Source organism: Gorilla gorilla, chromosome 12, assembly GCF_029281585.2.
Source record: "Gorilla gorilla gorilla isolate KB3781 chromosome 12, NHGRI_mGorGor1-v2.1_pri, whole genome shotgun sequence".
NCBI classification, from domain to species: Eukaryota; Metazoa; Chordata; class Mammalia; order Primates; family Hominidae; genus Gorilla; species Gorilla gorilla.
This window is the reverse complement of record NC_073236.2, coordinates 138,109,578-138,130,308: the sequence shown is the minus strand read 5'-3', so window position 1 is coordinate 138,130,308 and position 20,731 is coordinate 138,109,578. Positions and strand designations below refer to the sequence as shown.

General features: G+C 47.8%; 1 protein-coding gene across 19 annotated transcripts in view; it reads right to left on the bottom strand.

Moving 5' to 3' along the window:
* MYT1L (myelin transcription factor 1 like) overlaps positions 1–20,731 on the bottom strand; it is a 539,395-nt gene that overhangs the window by 50,416 nt on the left and 468,248 nt on the right. For all 19 annotated transcript variants that reach the window (XM_031006771.3, XM_055378700.2, XM_055378703.2 and 16 more), the window contains 3 exons: positions 13,304–13,366; positions 2,434–2,517; positions 825–1,046 (listed from right to left, as the gene is read on the bottom strand). In XM_031006771.3, coding sequence (XP_030862631.2) covers positions 825–1,046; positions 2,434–2,517; positions 13,304–13,366 — 369 coding nt within the window. The remainder of the gene's footprint in view (positions 1–824; positions 1,047–2,433; positions 2,518–13,303; positions 13,367–20,731) is intronic.

Sequence of the window (20,731 nt, the reverse complement as noted above, 5' to 3'; positions counted from 1 at the left end):
TACTGAACATGCCATTATTCCTATAATCTGCATACCCCTTTGTTCATTCTGTGTTTGAGATGGATTTGAGGCGCAGGTGTGATTTTCGTAGAAAGTGGCATATAGGGCAGCAGAAAGGAAACCATTGTAAATCTCCCCAAAGGGTATGGCCTTCACATCGTACATGTGATGTGTGTATCTTCCCCTCCGCCTCCTCAAGGAAGCTGAGGGACGCTGAGTGTAATGGGTGCCGTCAGCCTTGGAGACGGGTCCCATCCCAGGTCTTCACTCCCCGCAGAGGGACCGACTGCACCATCTGACTGCACAGAACGGGCCTCTCCTAAGATAATCTAACTGCATGTATTTCTTTTTAAATGAAGCAAACAAAAATGAATGAGATTGATGGGGTTTTTTGGGAATTTTCTCATGCATCTTTGGTGCAGGCGTTCACCAGGAGCCGCCGTGCCAAATGCCATCCTCTTTCCCCCAATGACGCCTGCCTGTAAATCTCGGGTGAAATAAGTAACTACATCTAAAGACCCTCATGTGCATGTCTTAAATGAAAATCTATATCTTACTGTGGATTCTAGTTTCAAAAGCGGAAAACTGCTGTGGTCATCTACAGATGGGGCTGAGGGAGGCTGGGCTCCCTAATGTAAGTTTAAGATGTTTCAACACTGTCCCCAAACCTTGAATTTCGTTAGGTTGGTACGATAGTTTTCAGTCTTTTCTTTCTAAACACAGGTGACGGGAGAAGCTGGCACCTGCTGCCGTCATAACCAGCCATGCCAGTCGGCTCTCGGCGGCACCATCCCAGCCAGGGTCCCGCAGATGCGGCCACTCACCTGCGGTGTGTGAGGAAGCTGCCGCTGACGTGGCCTGAGCCGTCGCACCCTGGCGTGGGGCAGGACATGCCTTCCGTCTTGACCGACTTCCAGGAGAACTGGGAGCCATTCAGGTACCCGTCTTTCTGCCTCTTGGCCGCCAAGGGGCACCCGGAGGCACTGCGATGGGACGCGTACTTCCCAGTGATGTGGCCCTGGCCGTCGCACCCGGGGACCGGACACCTGGAGGCAGGCAGAGGGGACACACTTTATTGTCTGGCCACTGTCACCTGGTGGCTTCTGTAACAAAGTCAGAATAACCCGGCGTGAAGAAGAAAAGAACCACCGTGCCCTCCTGGCTGGGCAAAAGGAAAAGAAAAAAGAGAAAGAAAGAAAAGTCACTAAAAGCACCACCTAGTGGAACACTGAACTATTTCACCTGCGCAGAAGGCCTGACCCATTGCAGATGGAAGGATTTTCTGGAACAAAGTGTATGTGCCTGGTGGGACTGATGGGTTCAGCACACAAAAGACCACGCAGGCACTTGCAGCTACACAAGCGTGTGTTTAAAAGACACCACTTTGGGACAGAACCATGGCTTTTCAGGTGGGAAAAATGCAAAGTCAATAAGATGTCGTGGCATTATTTTTAAAGAGGCTGTTTCGTGCTTTTCTCAAGAGCTAGAAGACATTTATTTGTCTGGCCGTGTCTTCTGGAGGCCTTAAAATGCCCTTCCAGCTAGAGAAGATCCTAAGCTGCAGAGACGTCTCATGAAGTCTCCTGGAATCGGGCTGACACAGGGGCACGGGGCAGGTGTGTTCCTGGGACCTTGTGAATGGCAGGACCAAGACACACACCAGGGCAGCAGAGGCGCCTGAAGGAGGCAGGGCCTGGCCTAAGCGCTCTTCATGTGTCCTGAGCAGTGAGTTTGCCTGCATTGTTTTTATTAACAGAAAAGTTTGCATTCCTCAGAATTTGCATTACCTATTTATTTTGACAAATCTTAATTTATTTGGATAATTTATGCTTTAATTCATTTTTATTTTGTTTTAATTAAAACTTTTTTCTGGGGATGTGAAATGAGGCTTACTGTGTGGGTTTTTGGGGCCCAGGCATGGCTGGCGTGGGATGGGGACAAACACCCCCTTGGGCAGCCCGGCGGTAGTCACAGGCTCCAAGCTCAGTGTCCACTGCGGCCCCAAGCCCTGCCTTAGAGCAAGGCAGGGTATAACTAAACTATTTTTATAAGCCAGAATACCAGTGAAACATCCGCTTGTGGTGTTGTATTTAGTACCTTCAGGAGCATTCACCAATCTGCCATTCCCAAGAATTCAGCTGCTTTTCCCACCAAGAGGAGAGGGAAGGCTTTTTTTTGGGATTTGGGTTACATGGAACCTCAGATTGATGGATACCAGCTTATTGCTGGACAGCCCGTGTAACTTTTCAGCCAATCAGCAGATGTGCTTTGGTTTGGGTCTAAGTTATCTGACCTTGCATTTGTGGAAATCTCAAAGAATGGCCACTAAGACCCGCTGTCTCTTTTTCTTGTTGACATACACTTGCTTTGCTTGAATGCCTCGTCCCCACGTGGCAGCCCTGCTATGGTTCTCAGCCCCACTGGTGCTCATACCTGATGGGCTCTTGATCTTCTTTATCTTCTTTGCTCTGTGCTATCCTGATACCACTTTTCTTTGCTCTCGGGCAACCTGAAAGGCTAAATAAGAAACACATTTCAGAAAGCACCCCACACCGTTGATTTCAGTGAGCTTTCTTTTTTTTTTTTTTTTTTTGAGACGGAGTCTCACTCTGTCACCCAGGCTGGAGTGCAGTGGTGCGATCTCGGCTCACTGCAAGCTCTGCTTTCCGGGTTCACGCCATTCTCCTGCCTCAGCCTCCCGAGTAGCTGGGACTACAGGCAGCCACTACCACGCCTGGCTAATTTTTTTGTATTTTTTAGTAGAGACGGGGTTTCACCATGTTAGCCAGGATGGTCTCGATCTCCTGACCTCGTGATTTGCCCACCTCGGCCTCTTTTTTTTTTTTTTTTTTTTTTTGAGACAGAGTCTCGCTCTGTCGCCCAGGCTGGAGTGCAGTGGCGCGATCTTGGCTCACTGCAAGCTCTGCCTCCTGGGTTCACACCATTCTCCTGCCTCAGCCTCCCAAGTAGCTGGGACTACAGGCGCCCGCCACCACACCCGGCTAATTTTTTGTATTTTTTAGTAGAGACAGGGTTTCATCTTGTTAGCCAGGATGGTCTTGATCTCCTGACCTCGTGATCCGCCCCAGTGAGTTTTCTTAACCGACGAGGCTGTGACTTGATTCTCTCCAAAACCTGTGCTTCTGGGCACAAAGTCAAAATTCAGGAGGAGAGTTCTTTCCCTGTGTCCTCTCCAAGGCTCTAGGCACCGTCAGTCCCCTTTCAAGAAAGTTGGGAGACTGGGGTGGGCTAGGATGCTGTGAACGGGAGAGAAACTGGTCCACCGGGAGGGGGCAGAAGCAGTCCGGAGTCACCAGGAAAGACGCTGGGGGAGGTTTTGTTGACAGAGAGTGCCCGAACGAGCGCACACGGACGCGTGCATGTCGGGGGTGAACATGACAGAAAAAAGCAGCCTCCCAGCCTCATTCTTCGGTACTCTGTCTCTCACAGCAGCTTCCCAAGCACTTCCATCTCAGGTTCGTGTCTTGGGAGACAGTGATGGGCTAGTGACTTATTCCAGGCTTCGGGTTGTGCCTGCAGACAGAAGAGTGGGAGCTGGACACGCCTATTTAATTTTCAACCTCTTGGGTACAGAGGCTTTGGACATGTTTGTAAAGGGAATTTTTTCAGCTGGAACAGAAACATACACACACATACACACCACATAATATATAAAACAAATGGGATTTTTGGAAAATAATTGAAGAACCAGAAATTGGGCAATCTCCTGCCATGCCATTGGGTCCTGCGGAAATCGCGGGCCCGGCGCTGGCACACGGGTGGGTCCAGGTGGGAGGCCACTCTTCTCCCTGGCTTTCCTGAGCTCGGGGATAGTTTTCTTGGTCAGTTCTGACTCTTGGAAACACGCAGATTCCCAGGAGGAAGTGCTCACTCCCCTAAAGGGAGGCTCCATCCTGCCTCCCAGGCCTTGGCCGTCCTCCTCCCTCTTCAGGTGGGGGCAGCACCTCAGCGCAGGCGGGTGTGGGAAGGTTCGGGTTTCGTGTCTGGGCAGAAAGGAAGTTGTCGGGGCCCCACAGCGCCTTCACTCCCAGGCCCCTGCTGCCCCACCTCCTGGAGCCAGCGGGGAATCCCCCTGCTCCTTCCCCCGTCTCGCTCTTCACAGGAAGAGGAAAGAGGCGGCGAGGCGAGGGCACCTGAGCTCGCTGCCTGCTGGGGCCTTTCTTCTCCCCGCCCTCTTAAAGGAGGGAATCCGGAAAGAGGGGCCCGCCTGTGCTTCCCCCGACCTTTCCTTCCTCCCTTGGCCTCCTCCACCCCCGCCCCAGCCTCTCGCTCCTGACCTGCCTGCAGGTCGCTGGGGCTCTGAGGCCAGCGTGGGTTGACTTCACGTCCACCCCTGCACCCCACTGACCGCTGCACAACTGCTCGGATGCCCCAAAATCAGACTCATCGTCCACGTCACCAACCCAAAGCCCCAGGCCAGCAGACCGGGTGCGTCCTTGCTGAGTTTTGCTTCCCTCAGGTTCCGGTGATGTCACACCTAAGGCCTCTCCTCGTCTGTCCAGCTTCCGCTTCCAGGCGCTTCCGCTTCCAGGCGCTTCCGCGCGCTTCCGCTTCCAGGCGCGTGGTGCTAGTACCGGCCCCCGGGCTGGGAACACCTCCAGGCCAGCGCTTTAGCATCATCCGAGGCTCTTCACTTCCTCAGGGGGACCCGAGTTCTTCCACGCGACTCGTAGGCCCCGCCATCCTCGCTGGGCTCTCCCTGCAACCCTTGCCGCCATCCTTCGGGCTGGCCGATGTCCCTGCCTTGTCTGTGGCTCGTTCCCAGCTGCGTGGCCTCTGCATCCTGCAAGAAGCCTGGGCCTGGCTGTCCTCACAGTGCGGCCGCTGCAGGCTCACACGGTTCTCTCCTCTACAGGCTCCTCTGAGAGGCGATGCCTGGGAGTGTAAACCATGCGAGTGTTCATCTGCGGTTCCCCAATTCCTAGCCCGACGCCTTGCACAGAGCGGGTGATTCAACGCATGAATGAAGAAAAGAGGAACCAAGGGGGGAATTACGGTATCCTACCCAGGAAGAATTATGGAGTCCTACCCAGGGAGAGTTACTACGGTATCCTACCCAGGGAGAATTACTATGATGTCCTACCCAGGGAGAATTATGGTGTCCTTCCTAGGGAGAATTACGATATCCTACCCAGGGAGAATTAAAGTGTCTTACCCAGGGAGAATTACGGAGTCCTACCCAGGGAGAGTTACTGCGGTATCCTACCCAGGGAGAATTACTATGGTGTCCTTCCTAGGGAGAATTACGGTATCCTACCCAGGGAGAATTAAAGTGTCTTACCCAGGGGGAATTACGGAGTCCTACCCAGGATCCCATCTCCCCAGTTGTAGGATTGCTGTGGGGGAAGCCGAGCCCCTGACTCCACCACAGAGGCCGAGCTCCTGTAGGCCCTGCCCCCTGCCCTGTCCCTGAGTCACTCCCTGTGGACTTGGGAGCCAGGGACAGCTCTGGGCCACCATGGAGGCCTGGGCTGGGGGCGAAACTAAACCAAACAGAACAAATCTGCAACAAGATTTGGCTCCAACAATGCGGTGGCCTCCAGGAAGCCTTGGCCTTGGCACAGGGCTGCTCTAGACTTCTAGAATGCCTGCTCTGGGGCTCAGGAGCTCTCATCTGAAAGCCATGTCTGTTGGTGAGAAGAGGCCCTGTGGTCTCTTCTGGGGCGCTAGCCGAGGGCACCTGTGAGAAGCCTGTGCTTGGAGGGGCGTGGTCTTTACCTGCCCCCACTCACTTGGTGGGCAGCTGGGCACCTGTGCCCCACGGGGTCCTCCCTTCCACACGCCGTAGCCCGGGCCTCTGTTCATCCCTAGCACAGCAGGACCTAGCTTCCCCTTCAGCACTGAACACCCCCAGGAGTCCAGGGCCCCCCGCAGCACCCTGTTCTCACTGTAGCATCTTAATGCATGGCTGGAACCTTTATACTGCTTACTTCTTGCTACTTTTCATGCTTGATGAAAACAAGGGAACGTTTCCCTACCCACCAACTAAGCACTAGAACTCTAGGAGCAATGGAATTAGAACTTGTTCAGTATTTAAAACTTCCCTTTTCGGCTTATAACATAGGATGGAAAGCCAGTACTTGCTATGGACCCCAGAGTGGAGATTCTCTACAGAATGACTATTTGTGAGAAGGATCTGAGCGGCCACTTCCAGGCGTTGCGCCAAGGGAGAGAAGGAAGAGGCGATGCTATGTATGGGCTGTGCAGACCTGGCCCGAGTGTCTGTGCTTCGGCTTCCTTGTCTGTATTTTGGGGCAGAAATACCTGCATCATCGGCTGTGAAAACTGGAAGTGATAACATGATACATACAATGCTTGGCACAGAGAAGGAGCTCTGTGATTTTAGATCCTGACTTTCACCTTTATCTGCACTTGTGATCCCTTCTTTAGGGCCCAGATTTGAACCTAACAAAAAGTCGCTCCCCCTCTTCGTCTCCTTCCAAATTTTAGAAACATAGGGGTTCATTTGCAGGCCCTTCCCGAGCCCTGGAGGGAGGGGAGCAATCCCTCCTTTTCTGGGCATTGGAGCTACAGCTCCATGCTCTGCTCAGGGCTCACATCCACAGTTCATTTCTTAGGATTTGGATCCATCTTCCTTTTTTTTTTTTTTTTTTTTTGAGACAGAGTCGCTTGCTCTGCTGCCCAGGCTGGAGTGCAGGGGCATGACCTTGGCTCACTGAAGCCTCCGCCTCCCAGGTTCAAACGATTCTCCTGCCTCGGCCTCCTGAGTAGCTGGGATTACAGACTTGCACTACTACACCTGGATAATTTTTGTATTTTTAGTAGAGACGAGGTTTCATCACGTTAGCTGATCTCGAACTCCTGGCCTCAAGCGATCTGCCTGCCTCAGACTTCCACAGTGCTGGGATTACAGGCGTGAGCTACCACCGCACCCAGCCACCATCTTCCATTTTTAAAAGTGTCATTTTCTTTTCGTGAATGAGTTGGAACAGCTCATCTGGTGACTCTGGAAGCTGTTTTTCTCCTCTCACCTTCCTCCTTTGCTCACCTGAATATATCATAAGAATTCCAAAGTTAATGTGTTTAGACAGAATCTAAGGCCCACTCCTCCTGGTGGGCTTCTTTATACTGGATGATGATGTCCCCTGGCTGCTTGCTGCATCCCAGGCCCTCCCTCTTTAGCGCCTGCCTTCTTCCCCAGGGGCCCCTCCCACTCCTGGCCCTGCTGGTCACGGCCCCATTGCTGCTCTCCTCACCTGCACCAGCTCTTCTCCCGGCTGCCACTGTCACCATCCAAGTGCGCTTTCGACACCTGCCGTCTCTCAGCAGCCTGCTGTCTAGGCTAAAAGCTAAGCCTGCACTTGGGTGAATACCCATTTTCCAGCAAATAAAATTTTACCCCCTTATACTGAATTCAACGGGACTCCTAAAGCAAGTTCCGTTTGTAGCTGCTCCCATAGGCTTGGACCTGAAACTGTTGCCAAACTGAATTATTCACTGTCAAATGTGCATTGATGTTGGTGTTATAAGACGTTCTGTAATACTGGTCCTTTGCTTGGAATATCCTTCTCTGCATGACCTCCTAGAGACCCTCACCATCCCTCATGCAGTGGCTCAGCGTCGCCTCCTCTCTCCTGGGCTCCAACCCACCCTGCCTTGTCAGAATTCAGACATGACTTACTCATTATCTTTAGGCTTTGATAAGTACATACATATTTGAAAAGTATCTTTCAGTTCGGATTCCCACCCTAGTGCCATCCCGACCTGGAGGCTTCAAGGCCACTGCCCTGAGGTGCGCCCTCCTGGAACCCATCTCAGTTTCCCTTAAATGTGCAGGAATGCGTGAGAGTGCGCCAGGCTGGTTAGCTTTTATGTCTTTCCTCATAATTACCTGTACCTCGAGGCTAGGAACGCCTTAGTTATCACTGTTCCTTAGCCTCGGGGACAGACTACGTACTCAAATAGGTATTTACTAATTTACTAGGTTTCTGGAATTCCACGTTGGCATTTGGGATTATGTTTAAATGATTAATAATTTCCTAGACAGAAACTGTTTTCCACAATTCACAGGGGCTTGTCATATGTCCACATCTTTATCTGGAACTTTGTAAACGATGGAAATGCTGTAAGGGAGAGCCCTGTGTTCTCTGGGGGAGGGAAAGGCTGGGGGTGAGCACACGGACAGAGCATACAGACAGCTCCAGTGAGAAAGGGCCAACAACAGGTGAGTGCAGGATTATGAGAAACTGGAGGATTTGGGATCCCGGGAGACATGTGGTCAAGGGCAGTGTACCTCGTGGCCTCCAGGCCAAAGTGGTGCTAGGGTGGGTGTCTGGCCTGGAGCCCAGGGGCAGAGCACAGACCTCACTGACCCTCTGGCAAAACAGCTCTATGCCCCGCATGAGAATGGATCCTGTGACCCTCCGGACCCTCTGACTAAACAGCTTTGCACCCTGTGTGAGGGCAGATACTGACAGGGTTGGACAAGCACCACCTTACAAGGTTCCCAAGGCCCCCTGGTGAGGAGCCGCCTCTCCGGATTTTGGCAGCAGGACCTGAGACTCTCCAAGGCAGACTTGCTCCTGGCTTTTCTGCATGACATCAAGCCTGTTTCTTCACTGTCTTCTTCAGGACCTGGTGATGCCTCCATTTCACAGCAGGTGAGGCCTTTGGGATCCCTGTTGAAAGTCCCCACAGCACACTGGAGTGGCATAGGTAGACACTGTCCGGCCGTTTGACTGCCATGCTGGAGGCTTCGATTTTGCGCTTATTGTAAAAGAGCAGAGTGAAAGTGCTCCAGGTGAGCACAGGCACTGACAAGACGGGCAGCTGAGCATCTCTGTGCCCGCACATCTTCATTTGCAGTCAGGATACCAACAATCTCATAGGATGGTGAGATTATAGATGTAAAATACTCACTGTAATTTCTGGTACATAGCAGGTGCCCGGTGAATGTTCTTTTGTGATTAGAGGCCATTCGGGAACCGTAGAGGCCACAGGGTGTTCTAGTGGGAGTCGGATTCCTGGAGCATCATCATTTGTGGAAAATGTGGACTTGACTTCTGCATTGGAACAACTCCAGAGCCCTTGGAGCTCTTGCTGCTTGCCTGATCCTATGAAAAACGCATGTGGGACGGCTGGGCAGAGAGAATGAGGAGCACCCCTGGGCAGGCCTGTCTGGCGGGACCTGGAGACTACAGGTGAAGGAGAAGGCCTGGGAGTCAGAGAAAAGAGCAAAGGGAGACTACAGGTGAAGGAGTGGGCCTGGGGGGTCGGAAAAAAGAGCAAAGGGGTCTGGAAAACAGGATTTTGAGGACACACTTAAGAAACAGTCTGTTAGTTTGAAAACAAGAGTATAAAGAGGAGCCCCATGGATGACTGTGAATGACACCGAAGCCTTTGTAGGCATTTGGTCAACAGGGCCTCTGTTCACTGAGGACGGAGAGTCGGCAAAGCAGCGGATAGAGGATTGTTTGATAGAACATCACAGCCAATAAACATTTGTTGAAATGGACTTAGGGACGTTTCAGATGCTATGTGGAGGCCAGAAAACACCACTGCTAAGAGGCAGGTACAACCCCACCTTCTCTAGGCGGTTTAGGCACACATACTTTCTCCAGGGCCATCCTAGGCCGATGGGGCTGCCAGGAGGTGGGACTCGGAGTCAGACGACATGGGCTCCAGTTGCAGCTCTGCTACTGAATCTCCTGGCCCCTCAGTTTCCTCAAATTCAAAAGTTAATGAAATCGCTAATTCTCAGCGCATCCATGGAGATGGTGGAGGACAGCTCCTCACCTAATTTCCCAGAATGGGCCCAGGAGAAGGCTGGGGCTTGGCCTCAGTTTTCTCTCAGATGGGAGCTGGGAATGTTCTGCAACTGCAGACAGAATCGGAGTGTGTGCCTTTGTCCTGGGAGCAGGAGGGAGAATTCTACAGACACCACGGAAGCGCGAGGCATTTGTCCTGGGAGCAGGAGGAAGAATTCCAGACACCACGGAAGTGCGAGGCGTTTGTCCCGGGAGCAGGAGGGAGAATTCCAGACACCACAGGTGCGCAAGGTGTTTGTCCCGGGAGCAGGAGGGAGAATTCCAGACACCACAGGTGCGCGAGGCGGATCTGTGCTCTGAACAGGTTCAGGATCATTGTTTGGTGACTTCCCCTCTCACAACAGCCCACAGTACAGGAGGAGGATGCCTTGAACCCACACAACTACCTTGAATTGTGGCATAATTGAGGGAAAAAGAAGGCCAGTGAATCATCGTCTAAGTGACGTTTGCTTATAGGTAACATTATCTTCCTGTTCCTGGGAAATAGACAATAGAATATTAACATGAAAAGAAGTTCCTCCTACTTGCATTTCTGGCCACCAAGAGCCAACAGACCTTTAAGAGTCTCCTTGTTTGCTTGTTGGCTTCTGTCTGTCTGCAGCAGCTAATTTACACAGAACTGCACTTGTTTTGCTGGGGCCTCCATCTTCCTTTAGCGGGGGCTTTATGTAAGGACTGTCACGTGGAGGCAACACTTCTGCTGAGCAACGTGCCCAGCCCCGCTTAGATGTCTATACTAGGGAAGCTGTTACTAGAACAAGTAATGTCACAAGCTGCTCCACCTTCAGTATGCTAAAACCCCGAGAGGGCTCTGTCTAGGTCTCAGATTTGTCAAACACAAATCACACTTACTTTCCAACTCCATTGACTTAACCCTGGGATCATTTACTCCAGGCATAGATGGTAGCTTAAATTTGAGCTTAGATTTTAATCATGGGTTTGTGCTATATTAATACTTAACAGTCTAAGATATATGTAAAATGAATAAAATGTTTAAACCACATGAGGACTAAATTTACATGATGCCAACTCCCACCAAAAAAAAAAAAAAAAAAAAATCAGAAAAACAGACATTTGGACACAAAGTGACCAGGAAGTGTTCACCTTACGGGGTGCTGACATTACGCCATGCCGGAAGCTCTGGCCACGTGAGAGGACCAAGACATCACTTTTCTAAGATGAAATAAACACCAGCATGGAATGTTCTTGTCTTTGTATATTTAATTGGAGTTTTACAATTTTTTTTTTAATCTAAACCAGTGATTTAATTCTGGCAATCTTGTTGGACGGCGCGACTCACTCTTGTTCTACCAAATGTGGTGGCTGTTTCTGTGCTGCCTGGTGAAGCCACATCAATGTCATAAGCCCTCTGCTGCCCCGGGTCTGTGGCAGTGGTCCCCCCAGGGGACACTCAGCAGTGACTGCAGGCATCTTTGGTTGTCACGAAGGGGTGGATGCTCCTGGCATCTGGTGGGTGAGGCCCAGGGATGCCGCACAGGTCCCACGGTGCGGAGGACAGCCCCCATGGCAAACAGCCATCTGCCCCCACTTGCCAGCACTGCAGAGGCTGAGGAATCTGGGTGAAGAGCGTGCAACGTTGGCACGGAGTCTGGAGAATCCTCCCACAAGTTGCATGCTTCATTTTTCTTTGGTGGCATTCACAATGTGCGCTTTTCATAGACACGTGCTGTTTAAACATAGCTCTCAAATGGCTGGGATGTGAGCACAGGAGCGAGTTACGTTCAGTGAGAGTTTAATGACAAAACAGTCATCCTGTGAGTTCTGTTTCTAATCCAAAACGCCAGCCAGTCAGGTGAGGGTCCCCCACTCCGACTGTTGGGATCTGGTCACTCAGGGACAGACAGCAGGTTTCACTCAGCTACTCTGTACAGACAACCGTGCTCTAGGGGGCGGGGTGGGGAGGGGGGGCCATTATCCACTGCTGACAGTGTCTTTAACTCTCCTAGCTTCCTTTATCTCCCTCTCTCCTTCCCTTCCCTCCTTCCCCTCCCTCCTTCCCTTTCCTTCCCCTTCCCTTCCCCTTCCCTTCCCCTCCCCCTCCCCCTTCCTTCCTTCTTTCCTTCCTTCCTTCCTTCCTTCCTTCCTTCCCTGTCTTTTCTCTCTTTCTTTTTTATTGCAAGCAGTATGTTAAAAGCAGGAGGCCTCATCTGCATCTGGACTGTGTACTTTATAAGCTAAAATTTAGAGAGCTTAAAGGGAGCAGATACCTTACAACTTCGTTTAGTTATTTGATAGATGCAGCACTGTTTCCCATACAGGGAGACTTCACTTTAAATCGGTCTTATTTCAGAAACATTCTTGTCTTTACCTCAGCATTGGCTGTTGGTACATCTAAACATGACTTCAACATTCACAGCATGTAGTGGATTCGCCTTTGTGTGGACGATATGTTCACAAAGGTTTTCTTCTTGACCAAAACTTTAGTTGAGCTCCTCTGGGTCCTTTACTAGGATGCACCCGACCTTGGCTTCCCTCTCTGTGCTTGTAGGATCCAGTTTGAGCAAGAATCCTGCTAACTCAGTTTAAGAACAATTCCCCACCATCAGTGTCGGAGCATTCGGATATCCTACCACCCTGGCCGGCCATCAGCAATGACAGCAATGATCCCATCAAGTCCATCTGGCCAGAAATCCCTTCTCCTTGGTGCTTCCCGTGGGGAATTTTCCATCCACTGACCCCAACCTGCTCCTTGGTTGTAAATCCCCACTTGTCCTCACTAGGGTTTGAGTTGAGTCCAGTCTCCCCGACCACAGCAGCTCATGGCATGGCCCCTGGACCTCTTGCTCTGCCCACCCCACTTGAATAGTCTGATGTACCATCTTTAACAAGTGGTAAATTTTTTCTCGAATAGTACCACAATTTCTTTCCATTCTCGGCTAAATAGTGCCTGTCCTAAATTCCATGTTAATCCAGTAGTTACTGAATGTCAAGTGGTATAGAATTTTTGTTATCTCACATGACGAAATCTCTATATTTTAGACAGTACCTTCTTTTTGGGAGAGACAGTGCCTAGACTTTGTAACATTAAGTGCTTCTTAATGTTACATTCTGCTTAGAATAACCGTACAGCTTTGTGGTCCAATCTTAATGTTTAAGAGACCAGCTCTCAGTGGCATTAGAATGTGTCTCTTGATGGCTTTTCTCAGGGATCTTATAGTAGATACTGTTCTTTTGCCTTTACTCTTCCAATTTAGAAAGAAGCGCAGCTGGATAGGTGGAATGTTTCTCAGTGGGGCCACTTGCACTGCATGTGAGATGTCCTGAGAGGAGCCAGTGGCCCTGGAAGAGGAAGGTTTGCTTTCTAAGAGAAGCTCCAATGAGGACGTCACTGCTTTATGGCGCTAAGAGTCTCTAGATCCTTAATTTTGCCCATGGTGTCAAACTTCGCAAGGCTTGGAGCCTGACGTGAGTGATATTCCTGCCATTTCAGTGAGAAAGAGCATTTTGGAGAGAAGAGTAGCATCTCTACATACCTCCGATGAGAAGCATAATTGCCGGTGATATGTCCAGAACCGTCACAGCCAGGCGTGGGGCACCTACAATAAAAAATGCAAATTGTGTTAAAATGGAAAGAAATAAAGTTCCCTGAACAATTAACTTTTTTTTAATCCAAAAAACAAACTAACTCTATTGCTTCACTTCCTACTTGAAAGAGGCTGAGTGGAGCCGGAAGCTCCCTCATGGAGCTGGAAGTCACCATGGCCACACACACACCTTCCAGAGCACCGGGAGCTTCGTGGCTGCTCAGCTCCCCACAGTCTCTGGAACAGATGCCGCGCTTTTGGTCCCTAGGCTGCTCATTCTAGAACCTGTATTCCCTCCTAACAGCCCACCTTTTCTCCCCTCATTCTTAAAGCTCAGCAGAGCCAGCAACCACAGGGCTTGTTACTGCACCAGCCCACATGGGAAGCAAGGCTCACACATGAACAGACATGCCCCGGGGTCTGAGAGAATGGTCTTAGTCTGAACTCAGACCCCAGCACTGCAAAGGCACCCCTTCCACAGACTGGCCAGGGCTGCAGCCAGCCTGGGTGGTCCCAGGGAGCAGTGAGGGTATCGACCTGCATCTGGACCATGGGAATGCAGGCCGACTGTCTTTCCGATGACCACTGTGCACTCAGGCAGGTTTGATAGACCTTAAAATAGTTGTTACTCTTGAGCGACATGAAGAACATAAATCAGTTCAGATCCACCAGGTCAGTCAGTGGAGAGGCTCTGAACAGTTCATGGGGACATACACTCATCTGCTGAAGCCTACCGAGGCAACCCATCCTGTTTCTTAATTAAGGTCTTGCCATTTCTCTAATCAGAGACTTTTTTTAAGAAAAAGAGCTTTATAATTATATTGCCCTCCATATAACTTCTTAACTATGCTGTCTCAAGAATAATGAGATCACACCGCAAACACATTTTCACTTTGAGCTATTTCAGTTGCATTTGCACCCACCATGAATGTAAAAATTAAGAAAAAATTCCCTTTATTTCCATTACATTTGTAATTCTCCAAAAATGACAAGGAGAAAGCAACTTAGTGAGCAATATTACACCTAGTAGGAAGCATCAAAGCATACTCCATGCCCCTTCCCACCTCAGTGAGTACCCGAATTCTTGTCGAGATCAAGAATCACAATTTAAAAATATTTTAATACATGTCTACTGCTCCTAGAGATTTCAATTTGCTTTCCACTCAGAAAGTCACTGTGGATAGGGTACTGGGGGCTGAGACCAGGACGGCAAAGTGCTTGCTTACAGGTGGGCTTTCTCAAGATCAGAGGAGAATGGCAGGGATTAGAGTTGAAACACATGAAATTGGCCGAATTTTAAGTGTATTGATGTCACATTTTGATACTTGGATGTGTAAATGGTTTTCAGTACTCTCCTTTAGTCCTAAGAAAGGGAACAGAACTCTAGATCTCAGGGTATAGAAATGGATGTTTTCCATATCATATTAGAGGAAAAGTCTAATTTATGACCTGCTCCCGGGGAGAATGAGAGGGTCACTGAGTGAAGAAGCAGTAAAGGGTTCTTCTGTGTGCTCCCATCACTGCTCTTCAGCCTAAGGGGAATTGGGGATTTTAAAAGAGGAGTTTGGAGCAGAACAGTGATGAGGTATTTCAAACAGTGTCTGCATATCATGAGCAACAACTCCAAATCCAATTGTTAGACCTGATTTTTGTTCAAGTAACAGCTGTTCACATATACTTAAAGTTTGATCGTAAGACTATTCAGTCAGTTGCTAAGTAATTATTGTCTAAAAAATAAATTAAATGACTGAACTTAACTAGCTGGTTTTTCAAATGACACCTTATGTGGGTAAACTCCAAACCCATATGCTTACACATAGGAAGACATTTGAAAGCAACAAAAATCATTCTATCCAAGAGAAGCTAATCGTGGTGCATGTATCTGTATTAAAAATGTATCAAGAAACAAATTTTTCCTACCAGCCACCAATACATACTTGGTATTACTTTTTGCTTAAGAAAAGAAAAAGATTCTTAAACTTTCTAATTCAAGTACATAGTGCATGTTTATTTAAAATTTATTCATTTTAATATGGCTAAACGTTTTTGAGATGTTCTTGTTTGTTGGGGCAGAAGGAAGTTGACTCTTCCGCTCAAATTTAAAGTGAGATATTATAGCCAAATAATTCAGTGAAAATCATATTTTTACTACCTATAAAAGTTTTTGTGGTACTTTTTATGTGTTTAAATGTCATTTATGAAAGTATAATCCATTGTTTGATAAGAAAATAGGTGTTTTAACCAGCGCCTGTGGCAACTTAATGTCCTGTCAAATACTTTTATTGCTTGGTTTATATGTCCTTCTTGTTATAGGAGAATATGCCTTTTTAAAAAGCTTATTAATAGCACTTTCCCAATTTATATCTTAAAAATCCAAAGAACACTGGATTAATAAAATTTGGGAGGGTAGAATAAAATAATTGATGACTCTTGCTGCATTTCTCGGGTGGGATGGGGCTGTTGGAGAACCTGAACTACTTTGAAAACATTAGGTCTCAGTATAAATACAACTCACAACTGCTAACTTTGAGGGTGGCGGGGGGACACTGTGGGTTTTGTTTTGTTTGTTGATTACTCTTTAAAGTAGGGCTTTTTTTGAGATTACTGGGCCATCATTAAATGTGATTATGTAAAGAGATTAATGATACATATGGAGGGCTTTACCCAAGTCCGCTAAATAAGCACTACTCAAGTGCAGACTGCAAGCTCAAATGTATCTGTGTTATGAGATTAATGGAAAATAGCAAGTGTGCTGCTGAAGTCTACACCAATGGGGTTAGATGAGTGCTATGCCCTTAATTTTAAAATCAAATTAGGTTTCAGTAAAAAAAGTTTTTAAAATGTCCTTTTTCATCATGAAAACAAACAAAACTATATTGATTTAGCTCATTTTTAGAGCTTTCACTGTACTGAGGAAGAAAAAAATCATTGGAAAGAGGCTTTTCTCTCTTAAAAGGATTGTTCTCATTTCCAGGATTTCGAGTTGGGCGGGTGGGGCGTGCATCCCAGGCGTGCCACTTGCTAGCCGCGTGAATGAATGTGGGGAAGCTGTTTGGCCTGAGAAGGCTCACAGTCCTCCTGGGCCTGACGTCGTCTCCTTCTCTTGAGACGCCTCTCCACCCCCCTGCACAGGTTCCTGTGAACGCCACAGTTCAGGCTGCCCTCAACGTCCTCGCTAGCGCCCAGAGCAGAGACATGCTGGAAATACTGGCTGTGTCTCCCTGAGATAACCAGCCCCCGGTTTTCGGGGGTGGTAATTCAGCTTTTCCGTCTTTAGGTGGCGCTTCTAGACCACATAAGGCAGCCCAGAATGGCTTTTCAAGGGTTCCTCCTTCCAACCGCTCTTGGTATCCATTTTTATGTTACTGTTCAAGAATTTAAGGCTCTTTAAAAACTCATAGATTTACATACAAATTTCCTAGCTTTAAGAAATTTCAACATTAAAAAAATACAATGTTCTGAAGTCGATGGATGGGGAAGTGACTGTTCATCTAACAAAAGGGATCTTTGCCTCTCAAACGGAGTCAGCTCCAGGATCCTCGACAATGGGCGTGGCGTGAAATCGATTTACAAACATGCGATTTGTATCTGCCCATCTAGGAGCATGCCTTTTCCACGAAGGAAGCCCAGGTGGGACAATCAGCATCCCCCGTGGATAGAATCAGATGGCAGCCTGTGCTGCACAGCTTGGGTTTGGAAATGGCAGAAGAGATTGACTGGGTTTCCATGGAAACGGCCTCTCAGCTCCCTTTCAGGGAGGCTCCGGCTCTCAGCGCTTCAGCACTCAGGCTGCTGGGGAGCAGAGTGGGGTTGGAAAGAGCACCACTCACCTAGCGCCCCGCCTGCTTTCCTGACAGTTACCACGAACAATAACAGCAAGGCTATTTTAAGTTCCTGTAGATGGTTAAGCATTAAATAAAACGCTTGGTTATATATACATATGTATATATTTTCTTTTCTATTCCAAAGATACTATTGGTAAAAACAACTGGAGAAAGAAGATGATGAACAAATAATCTTGAAACCCACACGAGCTGCCCCACGGATATTTTCAAGACAAAAATAGTCCTGATCTTGCATCATCTCTGGTCATGGGTTTGCCTGAGATTAAGAATTTAAGAGAAAAAAAATAAAAAAAAAGGAAGAAGAATTGGAGAGAAAATAACTTTTGGTTGTACATATTAAGAGAAAATAACTTTTGGTTGTACATATTACTATCTGGTTGAAAAAATTTGTCTTGTATAGACATTTACGAATGGTGATGGAAAAATCATAATAAAATATTTTAAGCAGTATTTACATTACAGCCAACGTGCAGAATTCAGGCAAATTCTAAAAAAAAAACAAAACAAAACAAAACAAAAACACCCAAGCAACAACAAGAAAACAAAAAGTAAAAGACAGGGACACTCAGAAGCATTTGGAACTCTGACTTTAAGGCAAGAGCCCTTCTCAGGTAGAAACAGCTGTTCCTGTTGCTTTTGCAGATCTGAGGCATCTGAGGAACCCTTGGACTTGACCGCTTGTCCCCTTTGTGCTCCTGGCCTTGTCTTTACTATTCACCACCAAAGAAACAATCTCTGTGAGCCTGTGTAAGAAGCGGCATTGACCACACGTCCATGGAGGTCATAAGATGTGTCTGCTAACATAAAAGAAGAGCTCGAAATCTAGGCATTAAAATACATCATCATAAAAAAATCATATTGTTTTCCATTGGTGCACATCACGCAGCTGGGACGCTCACCAACTGGCTTTTCAGATGCCCTCTGATATGTCCTTCCCAGGACACAAACCCATTGCTGTGCTGATTCCCTCCCATTTACAAAACCATAACCTGAAGCAGGGTGGTGTACATGAAACAGCTGTGTCTACCGACTGAGGCTGTATTGTAGCCAGTTATTCATATGAATGTCTTGAAAGTGCTCCCTCTAGGGTCTATCATCCCATCCTCTCTCTTTCAAAAGGAAATAGTATGGAAATTAAATAAATGCTTGCAGTTCTACTAAGCAAGGCATTGAAAGCACGACATGCTCTTCAGGATAGGGCTGCCTCTAGTTAAATGAATGCTCACAGTACAGCACATTTTACTGCCTAAACCCACTTTACATCAATGCTGTTAGAAAACAAGGCAGAGACTCCTGGAGACAGAGGCCAGGACAGAGCCCACAGCACAGACATTCATTGTTCAGGGGTCGGGACAAGCTGCCACGTGCTTTTGTTAGACACATGTGTTGAACACCCAGAGTCAGTGAGGACAACCTCCCACCATCACCTGTAGAGCAAGTGCACGCGGAGGCTCAGAGGCCACAGGCCTGGGAGGCAGGGCCTGGGAGTCCTCCCAGCCTGACTCAGCGTTTCACAGGAGCATGAACACGAGGGGAGACCCAGCCAGTCATCAGGGCCTGGGAGTCCTCCCAGCGTGACTCAGCATCTTACAGGAGCATGACTGCGGGCCAAGACCCAGCTGGTCCACCACCATCTATCTCCAAATCAGTCTAAAGGGAGAAGTACCTGGAAGAGACGCACAATCTCTCATCTTGATTGAGTTAACTACTTATTTATTTTTTTTAAAAGTCTTCTAAATGAAGGCTAAAAGGACTCCCAGAATGTTTCAGCTCTGTCTGGATTAATGATCTCTGAGGCTGCCCTCATCTAATTGAGTCATTCCTCAAAGGCTCCCCTGATTTTGAGCTCAGCAGCTAAAATGTACAGAACAACATTGAATATTTGGAGTAATAATGCAAATGTCAGATGGAGAGACTTTGAGTTCTTCTAAGAATTTCTCAGAGAGCCCCTTTCATGTGTCTTTTTTCATTCCTTTGTTTCATGGTAGCTCTATCATGGAGACTTAAGTAGTAAAACACAAAATATGAAAAAATAGATTTTTTTCTTTATCCCCCGAATTAAAACAAAATAACAAAAATGTATAATCAGGCCTTACCTATAGGAGAAAAACATGTTTGTAAATCAGAATGATTCTGGCCACGTGAATAAGCCTTTGCCCACTTACATGGAAATTCCAATTTTAAAACTTGTTTTTCGCCTAAACAGATCTGGTTCTAAAAATATGTATTGCTCTGAAGCACCAGAGACATGGTAAAAAAAATTTTTTAAAATACATATTACTATTTTTTTTTAAATTTGAGACAGAGTCTCACTCTGTTGCCCAGGCTGGAGTACAGTGGTGCAATCTCGGCTCACTGCAACCTCCTCCTCCCAGGTTCAAGTGATTCTCCTGTCTCAGCCTTCCCAGCAGCTGGGATTACGAGCATGCACCACCATACCCAGCTAATCTTTTGTATTTTTGTAGAGACAGGGGTTTCGCCATGTGGGCCAGGCTGGTCTCAAACTCCTGACCTCAAGTAATCTGCCCGCCTTGGCCTCCCAAAGTGCTGGGATTATGGGCGTAAGCCACCACACACAGCCTAAATATATATTTTAATTTTGATTCTTACTGTCATATAAATGGGAAACAATAAAGAAATGTAGAGAAAGGCAAAATAAAGACATTTCAAATGGGAGAAAAAGGCTCGATACTCATTTTTAGTCTGCACTGCTGCAACTTTCTTTCCAAACAGAAAGAGACCAGGCTACTTAGGAGTAAGCAGTTCAGAGCTGATCCTCTGCATCCGACTGCTCCACATCCTCGGATTCAACCAATGAAAGATCAAAAATATTCAGAGAAAAATGATAAAAAACAATAAAAATAATACAAATTTTAAAAATACACTATAACAACTCCATCAATAGCCTTTACTTTGTATTAAGAATTGTATGTAATCCAGAGAAAGTTAAAATGCATGATAGGATGTGTGCAGCTGGTAGCAGGGACAGGAGCCCCCTTGGATTTGGTATCCTCAGGGGTCCTGGAACCAACCCCCCGGGGATGCTGGGAAACAACTATCCTGTATCACTTCTGGCCAATTTCTTAAAGAGATTTCCTAAAATTCAAGGAAAGGCAATTCTTGTAAATCACTCTGCAGTTTGTAAGACATTCAGTGATTTTGTCTTCTTTTGGAATTCCATGTGAAGTATGCGTATTTTGCACTTTCTCCCACGCTAATACAGCAGTGCAGGATCCCGCATGGGGCGTTGATATTTTCCAAGCCACCTTTTGCTACCTTCTCCCGGGTGGAGTCTCTGCTGCCTCCCCCACAGGCGCCTCAGCCTCCCTGCCTGGTGCCCTCTCCGTATTCCCCTTCCCAAAGCCTCTCATTAGGAAAGGGTGCGGTGGCATGCCTGCTACTTAGGAGTACCAGATACTCCAAGAGTGCTGCACACACACCCTGACAGCCTGGGGGAGGGTGCTCTTCTCACTAAGCTTCAGCCACTCTGGGTCTCCTGGGAGCCTTTGTCCCTGAGATTCTTAGAGGGTCT